A 22258-nucleotide genomic window follows, 5' to 3' on the forward strand; every position below is an offset into this window, starting at 1 on the left:
CAGGTGCTTTTTAAAGCAGCAGCTGTGTCCATGGTCCGGGTGAGTACAGGTGTTTTGCCTCTGAGCAGATGTCTCCACCTTGGGGCGGAGTCACCACACGCTGACGTGTCTCCTCACGTGCGGGCAATTGTCACAAACAATAAAGCGAAACAGCTTTTAATTTGAAATATGGACTCAGATCATAGTGACATGGTGAGAAACACCCTAAAATTCTCCATCCAATACACATTTTAATTATATATTTACTTTTGGTTTTCCCTGTTGCTGGTTAAAAAGACAGTTACACAACTGTGAAACTGGCAGCAGCTACGTGAATGTTTTCTACTTTTAACTTTTCCAATAAAAGTGTCAGTACTTGAGTCACTCGGACAGTGCTCTTGAAATATTTGTCACATTTGTTCATTTTTAATTTTTCCCATTATCACTTGTGTCTATTTGTTTGTCGAGACTTTTCAAAACAGTGTCATCGTCTGGACCGGGCAGGAGAGGCTCAGAGTGCTGGATACCATCTGAAATGAAGATACACAGAAAAGGTATGTGAAACTTTCATGGTCTTAATAAAATAAATAAACAAATATTACTAATATTACTAAGATTTTAATTAAAGCTTTGAAGTGTATTTTCAGTGGTACAGGAAGAATTTAAGGTCCAAGCGCCACAAATTTAAATGATTAAAACTAAAAGGAACTAGCTGATGTCTGGTCCTCCTAGTGATCCTCTACCTGTGTGAATGGGTGGATGACTGGATATGTAAAGCGCTTTGGGGTCCTTAGGGACTAGTAAAGCGCTATATAAATACAGGCCATTTACCATTTACCATTTTACCTAATCACATGAGCCAAGGGGGTCAAAAGGCTGTGAGTGAATGTGAGTGGGCGTTAAGGCATCTGGGAAAGGATCTCAAAGATATAATCTCTGGATTATAGATGGCAGACAGTTGGTGTCGTAAGCCACCACCTCTGTTCAAAGTGGACATAGATCGCTTCTTTCACTCCTTTTTCAAACCATGTTCACATTTGTTTAACACATTTTGGACAGAGAAGACACATGAACAGCCTTGAGTGCAATGAATGTTAAAATCTGAAAATGAGATCATATTATGATGTTGATTGGCTTCATTTGTTAACGGAAATAAAATGTATGGTACAGCTGTAACATTGTAGAAGAAAATGGGAACTTGTGCCACAAAACAAACAAACATACAAAAACATTTGCTTACTTTGAAATGGAATACAGCAACAGAAAAGTCAGGACAGGGCCATGTTTACCACTTGTAGTGGGGTAGATTTGGTGGAGGTTGGTCCATACATGTGTCAGTGAATGCAGCATGAACATTCACCTCTCCCTTACCTGTTAATCAGAGGTTGTTATAGTGGTGCTTTGGTCCACTTATTCGTGTTCAGGGTGGCAAAGATTACAGGCTGTATTGCAGACCGGATTCATTTCCCCTGGCAATTCCTCACTCTGTATAACTGTTAAAGGGTGGTAAGTAGGATCCTCATGTGTTATCTACTGTTTGGCATATGGATGACCCAGGATGACTGTTTTCCCTTTTTTAGTACAGGCCTACACATTGCTGCTGTCTTGTTGTAGCCTTGTTGTTGGTTTTCAATCATTTATGGACTAAATCCAAACTTGACACCAAGTTTGCAGATGACAAACTTGGTGTCAAGTTTGTCATCTGCTCAAACTAGGAGCTCAGATATGTATTAAGGAGTGAGGAAAATGAATGAAATGATAAGGAAACATACAGAAACTTCAGTTAATGAAGATGACACTAAAATCAATCTAAAGGCTGGAGAACCTGGGGGGCCTTGAGGTGACTGTTGTTGTGATTTGGCACTATGTAAATAAAATGTAATTTAATTTAATAAGCACTTGGTCTTCTGAATATGGATCCATCATCAAAAAAAAACAAAAAAAAAAAAACAGCATGTGGCAAAAGCAATAACAGAATGAAAAGAATGGGTGTCATTACTTTACATGTTTAGACAGTCTGTTCCAGTTGTGCTGCAGACTGTTTAAGTCAGGGGTGTCAAACTCAAATACACAGTGGGCCAAAATTCAAAACTGGAACAAAGTCGCAGGCTAACGTTAATATTTATTGAAATATATTTATTCCTCCAGATATAAGAATGAATCTTTTCTTATGGACTCAAACACGTTTTGCTGAAAAACTGAATATGGAACAAGCAAAGCTTAATACTAAACAATATATATATTAGCTGTATAATACCAGTAGGCCAGCTCTAATAGTAATTTGGTATGGCTTCGCGGGCCAAATGTAATTAGGCTGCGGGCCAAATTTGGCCCACAGGCCAGAGTTTGACACCTATGGTTTAAGTCAATACTTGGCTTGGATCACTGGGGAACTAAAATTCTTTATTCGGGTTTCTGCAAAGCACTGGACTGTTTGGAAGGACTTTTATTTGGACTACGAATGACCCGAGGAGGGCAGCAGTGCGCCAGTTCTACTCGAAATTCTAATAGAAGAAGTATAGCGGAAATGACGTCACTCAAACTCCACAACAAACAAACAACAGTGGTTTGAGAGTTTTTCAAGGTAGAAATCTGCTCGGAGGTTAAGAAACAATCGACCAGGGTGAGATCAACCATCAGCGCAGACTAAATTCAACCAGCAGCTCATCACATAAGTGCGTCCCTTTGATTTAAACGGTAAGATTTTAGTATTAAACACGCGGACGAAAGAATCTGTGAGAGAAACCTTCAACTCGCACCACGTGGTTACCGTGCAGATGTTGTAGGTTATTTATTTTAAAACTGTGGAACGCGCGGTACTTGAGCTCTTTCTGGTCGTACGCAGGAAATCTCCTTTTTTAAAAGATTAAATAACATAGCATTGTGGAGGTATGCAAAGACAGCACCAGGGTTCTCGAGGCTCTTCTGGGAGCCTAAGTATAGAACCGAATAGTGGGATTGTAACGCGCTCTGAGGGTCTCGAAAAGCGCTATATAAATGCATGCCATTATTCCATTATTAAGTCGACCATAAAAACGTCTCCCCGAGCGTGAGTCCTCTATGACGAGCTACCTTTCCTTATCGCCAGTGGGCTCGGCCACTATAAAGGGATGGCGGGCTCGTTTCCCTGAGCCTTAGGCTGCAATGGCTGATGATCGTGCCGCGATCCCAGCCACCATCGATGAGCCTTTTCTGCGAGTGAAATCCTTCGCGGCCAGTGTTCCGGATTAACTGGCGTTGGCCGAACAGATGTGTGGTAGGCTTGCTTTTCAGTAGCCGCTACCGACAAAACAGCAAATAAACACCAAATGTGTCATCCATGACATTTATAAGGTTACCTCAAACACACTCCCTCAGTCTTGTTGCTCTTTAACAACAAAATGTTTAAAAATGTCGCGAGTTTACCTGGTGATATTCTCGTGCGCGAGGCGATCGCGAAAACGGCAAACAATTAACACCACGCCGATGTTGTTCACAGGACAGCAAGAGTAAACGATCGGGAGAATCTTGTCTTCGTTATTGTTCCCCTCGTACGTGTTATTACTCCGATTTCAGCGTTTTCGCTGCACAACTAAAACGTGCAGTTTACTTTATGTTCACTCAAATTGAGTCAACTAGCGCCACCTGTGGTCAAGTGCCTAAAGCCTACAGTCAGATTAACTTGTGACACACATCTGCACCTCGTTTGAATTTGTTTCATGCACAATACATTTGCCATGTTAATGTATTCTCTACACAGGCAGGCTATGATAACAGGATGTGAAATATTAATGTGTCATATATTTGTTCAAGACGTATTTCTTTGTTATGGGAAAGAAAATAAAATCATGATAATCAACAGGACTGGTGATTTCAATAACTTTGTGTATATAATTTGTCATTTTCTACTGATGTAGGCCAAAAATAAATGCATAATATAATTATATAAAAAAGGTTTATTTGCAAGACACAAAAACAGAAAAAATTGAAAGTGACAAATGTATTGTGCTGCAGATGTCTGTGTCACAAGTTGATCTGGCTGTAGGCTATGGCACCTTGCCACGGGTGGCACTAGTTGACTCAACTCCATTTGACTGTACACAAAGTAAATTGCATGCTTTTGTTGAAAACCGAAAACTACTGCTCTATAAGCTTGTTATTTGCTTTTGAAAATAAAATGTTATGTGCTTTCATCTATAGGGTTAGTTATATAAGTGACTTAGTTTATAAATGTTATTATCTGGCTTTTTCAGTGTTTTATTGTTTCCTGAGTGCATCAGTTTGGCTGAGATTAAAGTTACAGTTTTCACACAGCTGAATAAACAGAAAACTGAACAGAAATGTGAGATGATTGAGAATTTACTCCAATGTCCTGTTATATTTGAGGGAGCAAAGAGCAGACTGCTGAATTGATTGTCTCGGTGGTGTTTAATCTGCAAATTTAATTAAAAGTTTAATGAACTATCATCTTGTCTTTATTTTTAGTGAGCACATACGTTAAACACTTTAAGCTGTAAGCTAATGATAGTTATATAAGAGCAGGTGCATACTGGTGCAATAAGCTGTACGTTTTACAACAATGGATGCATGATGTGATTAGTCGACTATCTCAAAAATAATCGTTTGTGGCAGCCCTAGCTGGAGTACCCAGAGAGAACCGACACACTGAGGAGCAGAACATGCAAACTCCTGAGTCGAATTAAGAATCTTCTTGCTGTGAGGCAACAGTGTTAACCACCATCTTAAGTACCGTTTAAATAATTTACATGATATTAATTCATTATTGTGACTGCAATTATTTCGTAGTTTGAAAATAATGAAAAACAAAACAAAATACTGCAGCTTTAAGCACAAATCAGCAAACAAAGTGAAACAGCTTTTAATTTGAAATTTGGACTCAGATCATAGTCAGGTGGTGAGAAATACTCTAAAATCCTCCATCTAAATATAATTAATGATATAATTACTTTTGGTTGTTACTGTGGCAGGTTAAAATGACAAACAGTTGCGCAACTGTGAAGCTGTGTGTGTGAATGTGTGTGTGAATGGGTGAATGACTGAATGTAGTGTGAAGCGCTTTGGGGTCCTATGGACTAGAAAAGCGCTATACAAATGCAGGCCATTTACCAAGCTGGCAGCAGCTACCTGAAAGTTTTTGTATTCTTAATTTTGCTTATAAAAGTATCAGAACTTGAGTCACTCACACGGTGCTCTTGAAACATTTGTCACATTTGTTCATTTTTAATTTCTCCCGTTATCACTTGTCTCTTTTCAAGAATTCTCAAAACAGAATGAAGAGTAAGGATGAGGTTCCCGCAGACCAACAGATCTGTAACCAGGAGAGGAGCTCCAGTCTGAAGCAGGAGGACCCAGAGCCTCCTCAGATTAAGGAGGAACAGGAGGAACTCTGCACCAGTCACGAGGTTGAACACATCATGGTCTGGACCGGGCAGGAGAGGCTCAGACTGCTGGATACCATCTGGAAACCTGAAATACAGATACAAAGCAAAGGTATGTGAAACTATCAGGAAGGCAGGAACGAGTGAAGCATCAGTGATGTCTGCACTGGGAAGAAGGAAAAGTAATATCTGTTATTGTTGCTCAGTTTTCTTTTAGGAGCAGTTGACAGTCCCACAAATTGTGGTTTTCTGGAAGCAGAAACGATGTCTCACAATGTCTACAAGGGGTCACTGTAGACCATAGATTTGCTTCATAGCATGTGGCTCGCAAGTTTGCTAATAGTAGGCAGTGTTGGAAAAGTTACTTTTAAAATGTATTACAGAATATATGTATTTTGTAATGTATTCAGAACTCGTTACTTATGGAACGCCAGGACTGCCATAATGAATTAATTAAATACACCATTAAATAATTAATTAAATGTGGCAATAATTAATTAAAATTGGAATTAATTAATTAAATAAATAGTTATGACACATGTAATTAATTATTTATTGACACATTTAATTAATTATTTATGTATTTCACATTTTAATTAATTATTGACACATTTAATTAATTATTTAATGATATATTTAGTTATTTCATTTTGGCAGTCCTGGCGCCTGGCTCTCATCATGAAATAATTTTATCTGTCAGCCTCACCCATCAAACTCAGGGGGCGGGGTTAACGCTGATCAAGTCAAAACCATTGCTTAGGCCTGGTGGCCATTGTTTCTAGCACACAACAACCGGCATGTGGAAGCTAACAGAACTGAACTTTGAAAAACCCTGTTTGTGTGTCACCAAATACCGTTTTAATATTTTTTTAGCCGAGAATGTAGTGGTTTAATCTTCATGTGTCTGGTCGGTTTGTCAAGATACAGCCTCTTTGCAAAAGTGTTTCGATGATTTCGGAGACGTCTGCCCAGTCTCACGGCAAAGCGTGGGATAGACCCGCTCGCCTCGCAAGCAATCCCACCGACAAAGCGCAGGCCCCGGTACACAGCTGTAGTAACCCCCGCTGACTTCTTTTACTGAGGTTATATTTATCGGTGTTTTATTTCCTGATGTTCTTATGTGTCCTACGTGTTTCAGTCGCCAATTCTGAATTATAACTAACATTAAAAACATGTTTAAGGAGGAGAGAGAGCAAATAAATCTGTTTAACATCTGATCTTTGGGTTTTTGTTCAGTAATCAGCGTGACCTGTGTATAAACGCATAAAAGAGATAACGTTGGTGTTTCTGTCATGTAGTAACTGCTGGCTTTAACTGTACAAAGGTTGTTCGACACTATGAAACACATACAGACTTCATGATGTTCGGCTAATATTTTTATTGTGAATATTAATCATGCTGACCTCGCTCTGTACACCACGCAGCGAGGTCAGCATATCCACGATATCCTCAGCTCCATGAGTTAACACAAAGTTTCCCAGCTGACTATCTAACTGCCAACTATTCCAGAGACGTGAAAATATACAGCATAAAGAAAAGTGTAAGAGACCCAGCAGCAGATTAGAATAACAGTTATACATTTAATAAATCACCAAATGAATCCAAGAAACGAGCAAACCTGTTCCGACAATTTGAGTTTGTGTTCCCTCAGCTGCAGACTCGCTGCTGTTTAAATGTTTGAAAAGGAAGATTAGATATAAACAAACGTCAAACGTAGACTCAGTCTGCCTTCACATTTGATATGAGGCCAGCACGTATAGTGGCCTCAGCAGGCTATTACTGAAATACACGTGCTATATCATAAACTATGATATAAATAGGGAGGTCCTATTAACATGTTTAGTTTTAAAGGACACCTTCCTGCCTTTAGTCTCATTCATGAGCAGTATTAGTTTTCTTCTAACATCCAGAAGTCTGCACAATGTGTTTCATAGTTTGTAACAAGCCTTTGACAGGTAAACATAACATAACCGAAAAAGCAAAAAAAAAAAAAGAGAGAGAGAGAGAGTGTTGACATAAGAAGAGAAAATGCTCTCAATTATGGAGACAGGCAAATGGTTCATTTATGTTTGATGTGTGTTTATTCCTCCCTAAATATCGTCGGTGAAGTTCACCATGCACGTCAGATTTTCCTGCGCATTTTTATACCTCTGCCAACAGAGAGAGAGAAAAAATCACATTCTAACAGACAGCTGGTGCTTAGAATACAGTTGAATAACTATTAAAAAACAGATGATATTTAGATGATAGTTCAGTCTAACACATGTGCCAGTGAACCATTGAACGTCTGTGAAACTATGCAGTTATGAAACGTAACTTTAACCTCAGCCAAACCGATTTGCTCAGTTGTAAATAAAACAGCGAAGTAAACGTGACCCGACAGACAGAACCTGAGTGAATGAAGTCCAGCGTTTAACCACTGAGAGCTAAAACTCAGCTGAGGTTTGAAAGCTGTGTGCTGGTGATTGGACATCAGCCGCTGATAAAGCTGGCTCGCCTATAAAGTGCTCTGTAAGGAAACAAGCTCCAGCAGCTCTGCGCTCGGGGAAAGCACTATATTTACTTATCTTGTGCAGAAAAATGCGCTGACATTGCGTTATATCGAGCACCGGCTGCCCAGTTAAACTGTGACTATCACCAGGTCACTAGGCGTGTTTCTTGAATTAGCAGCAGGTGTTAAACAGCTGACAGATGAGGAGGAGGATGCATGCAGGTAAACTGAGGGTCTGCTGAGCTGATCGCTGGTTTCGTGAGAAAAATGTCAGCTCGTTCTTTATGTTACAGAAGCACAGAGACACAAGACCAGGCGGAAAGAGACGATCGTTCGGTGAAAATGAGAATCTGCGAATGCAACATGTGGAACACGGAGAGTGGAATATGTAAACAAACCGGTTAACGTAACCCCCTCGGTGCACTCTGCATGCTAACTGTTAGCAGAGCTAGTGAAATCTCTGAAAACATCTGAGCACTTTTGCAAGCATGTTCTATGTTGACAACCTGACCAGACATACGGCGCGACATTCGCGGCTAAAACACTGTTAAAAGTGTAGTTGGTGACAGAAAAAACGGGGTATTTTAAAACTACACCACCACCATTGCTGTCTGTGATTTGATCTGCATTCTGGGATAACTGGCTGCCCCAAGTCTACACAAGCAATCGATTATCTAGGATCGACCTGTTTTGACTTACTTTGCACGGCAACCAATCAAATGTTAGAGAAGCTGCATGGGCAGCGTTAACCCCGCCCCCTGAGTTTGATGGGTGAGGCTGACAGATAAAATTATTTCATGACGAGAGCCAGGCGTCAGGACTGCCAAAATGAAATAAATAAATATATCATTAAATAATTAATTAAATGTGTCAATAATTAATTAAATGTGTCAATAATTAATTAAAATGTGAAATACATAAATAATTAATTGTGTCAATAATTAATTAATTACATGTGTCATAACTATTTATTTAATTAATTAATTCCAATTTTAATTAATTATTGACACATTTAATTAATTATTTAATGGTGTATTTAATTAATTCGTTATGGCAGTCCTGGCGTTCCATAGTTACTCAGTGAGTGTAATGTATTCTGAATAGAGATGGCACGATACCACTTTTTTATGTCCGATACCGATATCATAAATTTGGATATCTGCCGATACCGATATGAATCCGATATAGTGTTTTTTAATCAACAAAACTGTTTTTTAAATATCTTGCTGCATTTTGTATAAGTTCATACTCAAGTTTAAAACAACAACTACACTAAAGCTATTCTGTTATACCTGTATGCAAAAAAAAAATATTTCATAGTTCAGCAATACTGATCAATCTAATAAACTTAAACCTACACCATCCTCCCTATTCTGGTATTTTAAAGAGTACTTAGCATAAATATTAAGCAACCTAACTAATAGGGTTCCAACTCCCAGCATCAACAAAAATAAATAAATAAAAAATAGAGAACCACCCCTCACACTCCACCTCATGATGCTTAATCGACGTAATCAACCTTAATTTGATGCAGTGTGGAAAAAAAAATGCACAGAAATCAATTATTTTTCAAGAAATATTAAATAGATTCAACATCTTTCTTCAACAAAATTGCAGACTGCACAGATGGTACCTTCCCAAAGTAAAAAGTACTATAGCTTACTAGGGTATATTAGACTTAATAGTCACTATATACAGTAATTGACTTCTATTCATTTTACATCAAATTAAAACTTTGGCTGTCAGATAATTATTTATTAAAAGCTCGACATTTTAAATGAGAATAAGAAAGAAAAGTATGTCTTTGTGCCCCCTTTTCCCTGTTCATGCCCTATCGGCCCCCCTGGCTAAACTTTGCTAGATCCGCCCCTGCACAGTTACCAGCGTCAGCTACGTAGAAAAAGATCCTGGTGTAGAAAGTAATATTAAATAAATTCTAACAACAGCTTATCAAGCTTAAACGTTCTGCTGTTGTTCAGCCGCTGGTTTCCTCTTTCTGGTGCAAAGTGGGCCAAAAGCAAACTAGAGACACGGACTCGCGACAGAAAAGCCGATCAGCTGATCATTAAATGGTAAATGGCCTGTATTTATATAGCGCTTTACTAGTCCCTAAGGACCCCAAAGCGCTTTACATATCCAGTCATCCACCCATTCACACACACATTCACACACACTGGTGATGGCAAGCTACATTGTAACCACAGCCACCCTGGGGCGCACTGACAGAGGCGAGGCTGCCGGACACTGGCGCCACCGGGCCCTCTGACCACCACCAGTAGGCAACGGGTGAAGTGTCTTGCCCAAGGACACAACGACCGAGACTGTCCAAGCCGGGGCTCGAACCGGCAACCTTCCGATTACAAGGCGAACTCCTAACTCTTGAGCCACGATCGCCCCATTAAGCAAGTAATTAAGTAAGTTTCACGATTGAAGTAGCAGCCGGAGAGCGAGAGGCAGTCGTTTGTTAAGCTTAACGCAGGAATGCTTTACAAACATTCAGAGATGGACTTACACACTTGCTTTACTTCTCTCGGGATAACTTTGTCGGAGATGAAATGCCAGGTTGCTAGCGAAGCTCCAAATGCTATCCAGACCACCGACAGGTCCCGCATGCCACAGCCGCTCTATCACGTGATGCATACTGCTCCGACTGCTAACGTTCTGAGGTGAGTTACGGCGTGTTGCAAGTTTTGTGAGGTGCTTTCGTGATATTTAATGGATCGGATTACATTTTTTATTTTTCTCCGATATCCGATCCAGTAATTTAGGTCAGTATCGGACCGATACGTAATATCGGATCGGTCCATCTCTAATTCTGAATACTTTGGATTACTTAATATATTAACATGCTTTTTACAACTACATGAATTGCTGTGTGATTTATTACTATTACTGAAGGATACTCGCCATACCAGTACCAACTAGACTTTTAAATCTTAATGTAAAATGAGTATCAGTAGGTTGGACATTAGGTACGGCTACACTTTTTGCTGGGTCTCATATAGAAAACTATTCCGCACGTATATGAAACAGGTCCGTGGCTCCGAACCGTAGTAAAGGGAACCCCGGGGTATTCCGTTACTACCCAACACTGTTGGTAAGGCACAAATATGGCAAAACTAACAACAGTTAAACGAAAAAGCAAAACAGTTCTTTAACCTAATTCCTAATACAGCTGGGTGTAATTGTCACAGGACAGTACAGCCACTGCTAGGAAATTAGTGCTAAATAATTTTACCAACAAAGTATGAAAAGTTTGGAATACTCTATAGATGAGACAAACAAATATTACTAATGTAGGATTCTAATTAGAACTTAAACTTTATTTTCAGGGGTACAGGAATAATATAAACTAAAAGGAACAAGCCGAAGTGTGTTGGTTGAGAAAGTAGAAACAATCTTGTGTCTAGTTAATGTTGAAACCTGAAAATGAGTTCATATTATGATGCTGATTGTCTTTATTTGTTAATGGATATAAAATTTCTACAGATACAAACCCAATTAAACCCAATTGGACATTGTAGAAGAAAAACAACAAAACAAACAAATATACAAAACATTTGCTTATTTTGAAATTGAAGATAGCAACAGAAAAGTCAGGACGGAGCCATGTTACCACTGTTTTCTGTCTTCTTTTAACGACAGTTAGTGACCTGAGGAGAGCAGCTGCTGTTTTGAGTTTCTTCCCATTTTTCTCTGATATAAGATTCTAGCTGTTGAACAGTCCTGGGTCTCCATTTTCATATTTTTCACTTTCATGCAAAATATTTTCAGTGGATGAAAGAAACATTTGCCATGTCTGCAGGCAGGCCAGTTCACCACCTGGACTCTACTACTACAAAGCCATGTTGTTGGAATAAATGCAGTATGTGGTTTAATATTGTCTAGCTGATGCAAGGCCTTCACTGAAAAGCCCGTCGTCTGGATGTGAGCATTGTCGAGTTAGAAACTTGACGCCTAAGCAGCCAGTTTGATAGGAAATTCCATCACAGAAGAAAGTTTTTGACCTGAGCACTGAGAACAAGCAAGTGATCCTCATTAATCCAAAGGATGCCATGTCCATGTTTTCAAAAAAAATTCAAATTCTGATTCGACTGACGACAATTGAGACAAAAAACCTAAAATCCGAGTAGAAAAAAGTTATATTTTTTACTGTAAAAACCACAAACATGTTTAACAAATCATTTTTGAAACTTAAAATGCAAATAGAAATTGTACATTTCTAAAAATTATGCACACATTTTGCAAATATCATCGGTACATGGCACTATGTACCTAAAAATGCACACATAAGACTGAGAAGAACACCACAGGTTTAAACCCTGCAGGTAGGGCTGCCACAAACGATTATTTTGATAGTCGACTAGTCACCGATTATTTATGCGATTAGTCGACTAATCAGATCATCATCCACTGGACGTAAAACTACAGCTTATTGCACCAGCAGCATCTGCTCTTATATAACTATCATTAGCTTACAGCTTTAAGCTTTTAAGGTGCTAACTAAAGATAAAGACAAGATGATAGTTTATTCAATTTTAATGAAATTTGCAGATTGTTTCGGTGAAGTTTAATAAACTCCTTGCTATCTAAAATATAACAGGACACCGGAGTATATTCTCCAGTATCTCACACTTCTGATAATCAGCTGTCTGCTTGACATTTATTCAGCTGTGTAAAAACTATAACTTTAATCTCAGACAAACCGATTTACTTAGGAACAAATAAAATACAAAAAAAAAAAAAGCCAAACAACAACATTTTTAATTTATCTAAGTGACTCATATATATTTAACCTGAGTAGCGAAAGACGGCGGTGGGTTTGAAAACAATTTGCCGGGAATCCGGTCTTCTCACGGCGCTAGTGACCTAGCCCCCGGCTAGCTATCGAGCTAGCGGGTAACAGACGTCTCCGAAAACGTCGGAGCGCTTTTGAAAATATGTGGTGTCCTGATAAACTGAGCCGATATTTGAGGTTTACACAGCTACATTCTCGCCTGAAAATATGTTAAACGTTTATTTTGTGACCCAGAAAGAATAATAAGAGTAATATTAAAACTAACTAGCTACCGCCATTGTTGGAAACTAAGCTGGGCCGCGCTATGAATTCTGGGACACAGCTGCTTCTTCTTCTTCTTCGGGGTTTAACGGCAGCTGGCATCCTTGTACGTGCAGTGCTGCCATCTTCTGTTTCAGTCCGTTATTACACTCTTAAATCCTGCTATTATTCCTGCGTCTTTTGGGATCTTACAAAGCTTCAAACGACGCGTCGACTATTAAATCAGTCGTCTACGATTTTGATAGTCGACGTAATCGTGACTAGTCGACAAATCGTGGCAGCCCTACCTGCAGGTATGACAAATCTCTCACGCATCAAAACTTGCTCTCTCGCTTTCTTTCGCTCGCTCGCTCTGACTCGCCAGTGTCACTCCTAAAACCTCCACCTCTTCCCAAACAACAAAATGCCACATGTTGCCACATCATTTTCGATTGGTCAACATGGTACATTTTTTCACTAATGGGGAAGGAAAGGGGTGTTTTGTCTTTTTCTCTCACAAGATAAAAAGGAGTGTTTGCTAGCGCTGTCCTTAAAAAAACACTGTTTTTACAGTTTCTTCCCACTGTAAACACTACTATTTTATTCAGAAAAAAACATTGTGTGTATTTTTTTATCATACGTCTGTTTTACATGGCCTGTCAACACAATTTAAAAACTGGTATAAAGTTTGAAGTCCGCACTTTCGACCCAAGTTGAAATGGAGACTCTGGGTCGTTGCATCTTGTTGCTGTGTTGTCCTAAATTGGTGGTCTGATTTTTGGCGCGTCAGCACATCCGTCGACCCTCAAGCGTTAACCAAGTTGAGCATGCATTTCTATTGTTGAAAGCTAAACTTGAGACAGAAAGGCCTACAAACAAACAAGACCTGAAAGTCACTGCAGTAAAGGCCTGGTAGAGTATTAAAAAGGAGAAAGCAAGCATCTGTATTAGAAATGAACATGATGATTTTTTTTCTCACATTTTTATGCCGTGTTTTCATTCAACCTACTGAATTGAAGCTGAAGGTCTGCACTTAAACTGCATCTGAGGGGTTTTATTTAAAATTCATTGTAGTAATGTACAAAATTAATATGTAAGAAAATGCAGCAAGATCTTTTGATTTGTATGTAGCTCCCCAAACTTCAATTTATTCCGGTGTATCTAAGTGTCAGTATCACTAGCATAACTGTTTGAATTACACTGGCGTACGTGGGCGACATGCTCATAGAGAATTTCTAATAGTTGATGAGATGTTTTGTTTTGTTTTTTTAATATTCGAGTTTTTGGTTTTTTTCATTTTATGTTTTTGTTTTTGTCTCTTGAGACTTTTCAGATCAAAAGATCTGTAAGGAGGAAGAGGTTCCTGCAGACCAACAGGTCTCTAACCATGAAAGGATCTCCAGTCTGGATCAGGAGGATCGAAAGCCTCCAGAATTTAAAGAGGAGCAGGAGGAACCCTGCACCAGTCAGGAGGGAGAGCGGCTTCTTCTAAAGGAAGAGACTAATAAATGTATGGTGACTTCTACTCATGAGGAACCTGAACCAAGCAGTGACTTTCTTTCTAACAACTGTCCTCAGCCAGAGTGGAGCCAAGGCCAGGAAGAAAGTGAGCATGTGCACTCAGGATCAATTACAAATGCAAATACAAAGAGGAGAAATCAGAGAAAGCAAAGTGGAGTAGAGAGCCAGCTCATGTCATATAGTCAGTGTAAGCCTGACACAAGTAGAAAGTCTGTAAAATGTGAGATTTGTGGAAAAACCTTTCAGTATAAATACAGACTGCTTAACCATCTAAGAGTCCATACAGGTGAGAAACCTTATTCTTGTAGCACCTGTGGGAAACGATTCATTCAGATGAACGGCTTAAAAACTCACATTAGAACCCACACAGGTGAGAAGCCATATTCTTGTAGCGCCTGTGGGAAAAGCTTTAGTGGCGCGTCAGCATTCAGAGTTCACATGAGAATCCACACAGGTGAGAAGCCACACTTGTGTAAAATATGTGGTAAAACATTCAATCAGGGGGCACACTTGAAAAGGCACATGAGAATCCACACAGGTGAGAAGCCACATTCTTGTAACACCTGTGGAAAAAAATTCAGTGATTTGGACAGCTTGAAAACTCATATGAGAAACCACACAGGTGAGAAGCCATATTCTTGTAGCAGCTGTGGAAAAAGATTCAGTGACATTGTGTGCTTCAAAACTCACATGAGAATCCACACAGGTGAGAAACCTTATTGCTGTAGCACATGTGGGAAAGGATTCCGTCAGCTGAGCCACTTAAAAACACACATGAGAATCCACAAAGGTGAGAATCCATATTCTTGTAGTCTGTGTGGAAAAAAATTCAGTTGCATTCTGTTCTTCAAAACTCACATGAGAAGTCATACAGGTGAGAAACCTTATCGGTGTAGCACATGTGAGAAAGGATTCCGTCAGCTGATCCACTTAAAAACACACATGAGAATCCACACAGGTGAGAAGCCATATTCTTGTAGCGCCTGTGGGAAAAGCTTTAGTGACGCGTCAGCATTCAGAGTTCACATGAGAATTCACACAGGTGAGAAACCATATTCTTGTAGCGCCTGTGGGAAAAGCTTTAGTGACGCGTCAGCATTCAGAGTTCACATGAGAATTCACACAGGTGAGAAGCCAAACTTGTGTAACATATGTGGTAAAATATTGAGTCAGACAACAAACTTGAAAAAGCACATGAGAATTCACAGTACATGAAAGTGTCAAAGGTGGAGGAAAGAGTTCAAATGGAGCAATGTTCAAAGCGGAGCTTCACTACAATATATGAGGGAAAAGATTACCTCATATTTAGTTCAATTTGGTATTTTATGTCCGTAACAGTAACAACTGTTTGTTACACTAATTGGTTTGTTACTATGATGAATGTTTTTCTGTACAGATAACTGTACAGATAACATGTATATATTAATTGTAGATGTTAATTTTTTTTTTTACCTAATCAACTTTGTTATAAAAAACATTTATTATTTTTTTTTTGCAAACATTTAATTCATCAATCATTCTGGTTTTCCTACAAAAGATTTGAAATCATTCAAGTAATACCTAAGACCAAAAATCTGGAGTCATTATGGACTGGAAGTCACTTCATGTTGTGATGTTGATTTAGTTAGTTGTGCTTTTTATTTATGTATATTCATTAGTATTCATTCCACCTCATTTAATTTCTGTATTTAATGTATATAAGTTTAGATTAGTTATTTATAGTTGGTTTACACAGCTTTGTGTATGTATGTGTATGCATATGTAATGTATATATAGACGTGTGTGTGTGCGTGTGTGTGTGTGTGTGTGTAAGAGAGAGATTTACATTGCTGTGCTTGAGAGCCACCATCTACTGGAACCAAATTCCTTTCTGATTTTTATAGTTTAAAAAAAATGTCAAAAATGATTATAACCAGTTCTTTGCAGCAAACAACATAACAATGTTCTCCTTTATTTAGCTTTTTTCCACAATTTGTTTCTTGGTGTCTGACTATGTTTTATATAAATTGAGAAACTATTTATTTAAACTCAGATTTTTACAATGGACTTTTTCACCCAGTGTGCTTGAATTTGGGTCTGTTATACTTAAGCCCAGTACCCTGTTCAAATTCTTGGGCAGTCTACAAAGCATTGTAGTTTCATTTGTATTGTGAGAGATGTTAGATTGGGGGGTATTTTATATTCTCGTTTTCACATATTATAGAAATAGAAATAAAAGTAAATTGAAGAGACTGTTCTCTGATGCAAATGTATGTTGACATATGTGACTTCATCCCTCAACTACTGACGCTCACCATGTTGTGTAATGGATGTGAAAACTTTGCCTGTGTTGTTACCACTGGCAAGATGTGCAAAATAATTCAGCAAATTAAAGCATCAGCTTGTTCCATCACCCAGCTTGTTCAGTGAAGTCCGATGCTAACTGGAAATAGAGATAATTCGCCTTCAAAAGTAAATTTTAAGAATATGGAAACCATATAAAATTGCTCAAATACTGAACACAAATCATATTTCTGATACACAGTCTATGGGTGTAGCCTCCAGAGTCACACAACGGTTTTGAATGATCCTGTTATTTAAGCAGAAGACTATCCCACTATAAATGCAGGTTTTCTGTCCTACAGAGGCTCTGAAATCATGACTCTCCTCCAGAGTCCAGACCAGATTGACTCAGCTGCTCTTTATTGGAGTCTCTGCTGAGTTCATTAAACTGCGAACGACTGAAGTCTTTAATGGTGTAAGAGGTTTAAATTTTCTTTTAGTTTGTCTTTCCATCATTTTCTTTATGCACTGCACATAGATTAGCTGTCAGTTGAACTTTATGGGCAGAGCGCTACCCTAGTTTTATTTTTGTTTTTTGTCTGCAACTTAATGGAGTTAAACAGAAATTAGCAGAACTTTCTGTTCGTTGATCATATTGATGTGGGGGTAGGGACAGGCTTAGGGCGTCGGGGGATTCCCCAGGAGCATCTTCCGTGGAGGGCTCAACCCGGGGTTGCGGTCATGGCCTGTTTAGGGCTCTGTTGGCTCTTAGGTGACGGTTTCCTCGTGGATGCGTGCAGTGGGCCTAGGGGAGGGTCTGTGCTGACGGACATGGGTTACTGACCTGGTAGCCTGGCTGCCCCTGGGTGGGTCCGGGACGGGCGTGGGGTTCTGGGGGTGCGCCTTCTTCTTGGCTGGGGCCCTGGCTGGGCCTTGGGGTTTGGGTCCTGGTTGGTGTGTCGCCGGGGTTGTTGGCGAGCGGGTGTATGCGGGCCCAGCCCTGGCACAGGGTGCCGCCAGAGCCACCTGGGGGACTCTTCAACTGGTGGGGGGGGTGTTACATCTTGCAGGAGGTCTCCTCTCTCCAGGAACTCACTCTGCAGGAGGGGGAGATATAGGAGAGGTGGAGGAACATCTCAGCCTGGGTGTCTATTGTCTTGTGTAGTCTGGAAGCTGAGTGGATGACAGAGTGGGTGCAGTTTTCTCTGTGGTGGGGTCGGGCGGCGCTGCTGAACCGGTCCGGATGGGCCTGGGCCCCCTTTCCCTGGTGGGTTGCAGAGTATGGGGGTGCCTACTGGGGTCAGCGGGGGAGCTGGCCCCAGGGAGGGGTCACTTGCCCCTCCCTTCCTTCCCTCCCCATCTCCAGCTGCCTCAGTCTTCCCGCTCCACCACAATCACCCACACATGTAGGTCCTTGGGGTAAAGGTGTGTCACCAGGGTGCAGGTAAGGCATCCCCCCCTCTGTCCCCTTCTGGCTGCCTGTCCCTCAATTTTATCCCACAACTTAGACATTACTCACACTCTCATAACACATACATATAGGATCTTGGGGGTGTGCACACTACACGGCATCCAGAAGACCTTTAGGGTGTACAACCTCACCCCTAGCATTGTTGCCCACCTCTCAATTTTAAATACACATAGACAATGAGGGCTATCAGGAGGGGCTATGCGCTTAACTGCTGCTCTCTGGCAGGTAGCTCCATGCCCTCCTGGGTTTTAAATGCACTTTAGAACACACATGCATCAACACTACATATGAGCGGGCGGAGGGAGGTTTGGAGTCTTTGTATCTGTGGGTGCCTGTTTGTCTGTGTCTATGTCAGGTCGGGTATCAGAGGTCTTGGTCTCTTATGCTGATCCGATACCAATACTTTGTACAAAAACTTATTTTATTTATTGTATCTCAAATTATAGCTTCATAATGATTACAGGACATCAGATTACTTGTTCTTATCACTTAAAAATGCAGAATTCATCATATAGAAATAAAGAAACTGAAGCTGTGCGCTATTTGAACACGTTGCCTGCCTGCAGCACTAAAGGACTCCGTGAGAGACGTCTGTCTCGCCCTAGCAGCATCTGTCCCTGTCCTCTCCTCCTCTTCTGTTCACCTCAACATACGCTCATCATATTCTGTGATATGATTTATTCTGAGGTGTTTGACAAGGTTAGTGATGTTGCCACAACACCTCACTTTCTTGCCACATGTATTGCAAACCATGTCTCATCTGTTTGTGGAGGTAAAATACGTCCACACATGACTCCATTTATGCTCAGCCATTATTGTGAGTGCACACGCCAAGGGGCTGCGACACATTTATGCAGCCGTATTTCGCACATGACTATGAAAGGTGGAAGAGGAAGTAGTTCCTTCCTATGTAGACAATCCGAATGATATAGTTTCTTTCCACTGTGTTCCTGTTAATGATAAACTACAAACTTACCCTAAATTACTAAAATATCGATATTTTATTATGAGAATCGATTCTAGAACATAAATGACTGGTATCGTACGAATCGGTATTTCAGTATCGAGCTGCACATTACTATGCGATACCCTCACGAGCAGTGTTGGTCAAGTTACTTGAAAAAAGTAATCAGTAACTAATTACTGATTACTTCCCCCAAAAGTAATCCCGTTACTTTACTGATTACTTATTTTCGAAAGTAATTAATTACTTAGTTACTTAGTTACTTTTTAAAAACACGATTTACAACCTGAATAGGTAATAAAGCGATAGATCTTTCAGCCCAATTCTACTTTTTCTGCATAATCCATCATACAATAATAATAATAATAATAATAATAATAATGGATTGGATTTATATAGCGCTTTTCAAGGCACCCAAAGCGCTTTACAATGCCACTATTCATTCACTCTCACATTCATACACTGGTGGAGGCAAGCTACGGTTGTAGCCACAGCTGCCCTGGGGCAGACTGACAGAAGCGAGGCTGCCATATCGCGCCATCGGCCCCTCTGTAATCAAATGGAAAAGTCTCTTTTTAAAACTTGTTTTATTAGTTTTAATCTTTTAACTTTATGCATCAAGCAAAAATTTAATTATATGCGACATTCTCTGACTTGAATAAATTAGTTTAACATTTAAACCTATTTTCTGCACATTCCAGCACATAAAAGAAAATATTTTTTGTGTTTACACTCAGTCTTTCAAATAGATGTAAGTAAAACACAGCAGAAAATAAATAAAGTCAAAGACTCAGCGGTCCTGTTGCTCTATTTTCACCTGTAAAGCAGGAGTGGGGTAGGCGGAGGTTTACCCTGGTGCAGGTGTGCCGCGGTCAGTTGAAGAATCCATGAGTTTCTCTGTGAGTTTCCCATTACGTCGTTGCGCACTCGGTGCTTGCTTGGAAGTTTAGGGGTTTTTTTCGCTGTAAAAAGAAGTTTTCTTCCCACACACAACGGACACTAATGTTTTTGTCACTTTTTATGGAATCAAACTCAAAGTAAGGTCAGTACTTCCACGCTTTAAACGCTGCACGCTCATACTCTCTCCGCACTCGATATATGATCCATTGTTGATCTGCACACAGCTGTTGTCACTAACGGCGCACTCGCTTACGTCACTGTCGTGAGCCATTCTCGCAAAAAATCACGGTTTTAGTAACGCAGTAACGCAGCGTTCCTACGGGAAAGTAACGGTAATCTAATTACCGTTTTTGCAATAGTAATCCCTTACTTTACTAGTTACTTGAAAAAAGTAATCAGATTACAGTAACGCGTTACAAGTAACGCGTTACTGCCCATCTCTGCTCACGAGGGGCGACCAGGATTTCAAAAAGGTTTGATTTTCTTTCAACCATACGATTGCTGATTGGGAGCTGGTCGTGAGGTGTTAATCACTTCTTGTTACCCCATGTATACTACAAGACACACGATTAAGGTGAAACTCGGGCCGATCCCCAAAACGGTCAACGCACAACTGAAAAATCATCTCAAAATGGGCCGAAAATCGCACACTGTATGCCCAGCTTAAGTGAAGAACAGATTAGCTGTATACTGAGGAGGGTCAACCAACATTCTCAGCCCTGCCAGGTTAACCCTTTAACAACTTAGCGTTGTGTGTAGAGATTGAAAATCTCTCCTTTGATTTTTTCCTCGTACTTTGTTTTTTGGTCTTTTCGTCAAGTCTGTCTTCGTACGGACCTGCCGAGTTCTTCGTCGTTTTGTACATAACTGTTTTTGGGGCAAATAAAATGCAAGTAGGGATTAAAACCTCAGAATTAATGATTACCGGTGCTGGAAATGCTAGTGTTTGATGCAGTGTCTTGATGTTGTTGCCACGGGTACCCACAAAGCAATGCGCGAAAGTCACGTGGTCTGTCAATCTCTGTTGACTAAGAACCAAAAGGCTTAATACTAGTGATGGGATTTTCGGCTCTTTTTAGAGAACCGGCTCTTTCGGCTCGGCTCACTAATTTCCGGCTCTGGAAATAAAGACATAAAATCAGGACTGACAGAGATGGGGAAGAAGTCTCATTGTGACAAGTAAAGTTTATCTTGCCTGGCTGGGCAGCTCTCCTGGTGCTCAGCACCCCCAAAGCTCTGATCCTAGAATCGCCCCTGAGTAGTGGAGAAGTCCAGTGATATCTGATCAGGTCATTTCTAGTTGAACATGGCAGTGTGAAAACTGATGTGGCTTCTTCTGAGGCTTATCTTCAACCCAAACAATTGTGTGAAATTTTGACTCAATGTTTTATCAAAGCTGCCCAACCTGTGACCCAACAGGATTAGTCAAGCTGTGGAGTGAACTGAAGAACCCGGCACATCATCATCCCAACTCCTGAGTCATGACTTTTGCACCAATATTTGGTCACAATAACCCGATTTACGAACCTACAGCTTTTACACAGAAGTTGATTATGAAAATAACCCAGCATTTTTTAGTGTGTATGAAAAGTTTGGAATAATCTGTAAATGAGACATATAACTTTAACAGTTATAACCAGCATAATCCACTTAACCTGCCAATGAAATAACAGTTACTGACTCATAAACACACGACTCAATCATATGAAACTGCGTGACAGCGGCAATGTTTTGCAATCACCCCCTTACAAATATCCACTGTGGGCTAAGGGCATGGTCACTGAAGCAAAGTTCCTTTGAGTGCACTTGATTATTGTCTCTAGACGTCCTGAGAACAAGTCAGAGGATGAAAATTTAAACACCTCCTGCTATGAACAATAAAGGCATGTGCCCTATATTGTCACACATGAGACAAGAGTATAAGAACTAACTGTCAAAAGCAACTTGAAAAACAAACAGGTGACGAAGGAAGAGACGTTATAAATCTCTGTTATTGTTGCTCGGTTTTCTTTTAGGAGCATTTGGAATTTTCTGTTTTGTAACTAAAAAATATAAAAAATAAATGGACTACATTTGTTCTCAGCTCAGTTTTGAAAAGTTATTCACTATGTTCTCTCTTTATATGGAGTATTTTAAATACTGAAACAAATAAAAAGATGAATTAATTTCGCAGACTTAGATTATTTTAAAAGACCTTTTAAAACACACTGTTTAAAACTGTTTAAAATGTGAAGCAAGCTCTGTTATAAGAAGT

The 22258-nt window shown here is 39.9% G+C and overlaps 1 protein-coding gene across 1 annotated transcript; it reads left to right on the plus strand.

Moving 5' to 3' along the window:
• Positions 1-2506: 2506 nt before the first annotated feature.
• Positions 2507-16638, plus strand: LOC147307827 (uncharacterized). The gene is made up of 3 exons (XM_086273032.1): positions 2507-2676; positions 5235-5469; positions 14211-16638. The coding sequence occupies exons 2-3, from the start codon at positions 5250-5252 to the stop codon at positions 15620-15622; spliced, it is 1632 nt and encodes a 543-aa protein (XP_086129158.1). The 5' UTR covers positions 2507-2676; positions 5235-5249; the 3' UTR covers positions 15623-16638.
• Positions 16639-22258: the final 5620 nt, after the last annotated feature.

Source organism: Aulonocara sp. 'chitande type north' Nkhata Bay, linkage group LG18 (assembly GCF_057382095.1).
Source record: "Aulonocara sp. 'chitande type north' Nkhata Bay isolate Kocher_YH1m ecotype deep benthic linkage group LG18, A_spYH_male_GT1.1, whole genome shotgun sequence".
NCBI lineage: Eukaryota > Metazoa > Chordata > Actinopteri > Cichliformes > Cichlidae > Aulonocara > Aulonocara sp. 'chitande type north' Nkhata Bay.

Bases quoted from the DNA above. Each gene is read 5' to 3' on its own strand.
- LOC147307827 (XM_086273032.1), top strand. From the start codon at position 5,250: ATGAAGAGTAAGGATGAGGTTCCCGCAGACCAACAGATCTGTAACCAG. The intron at 5,470-14,210 runs GTATGTGAAACT...TTGTCTCTTGAG, and splicing joins AATACAGATACAAAGCAAAG to ACTTTTCAGATCAAAAGATC.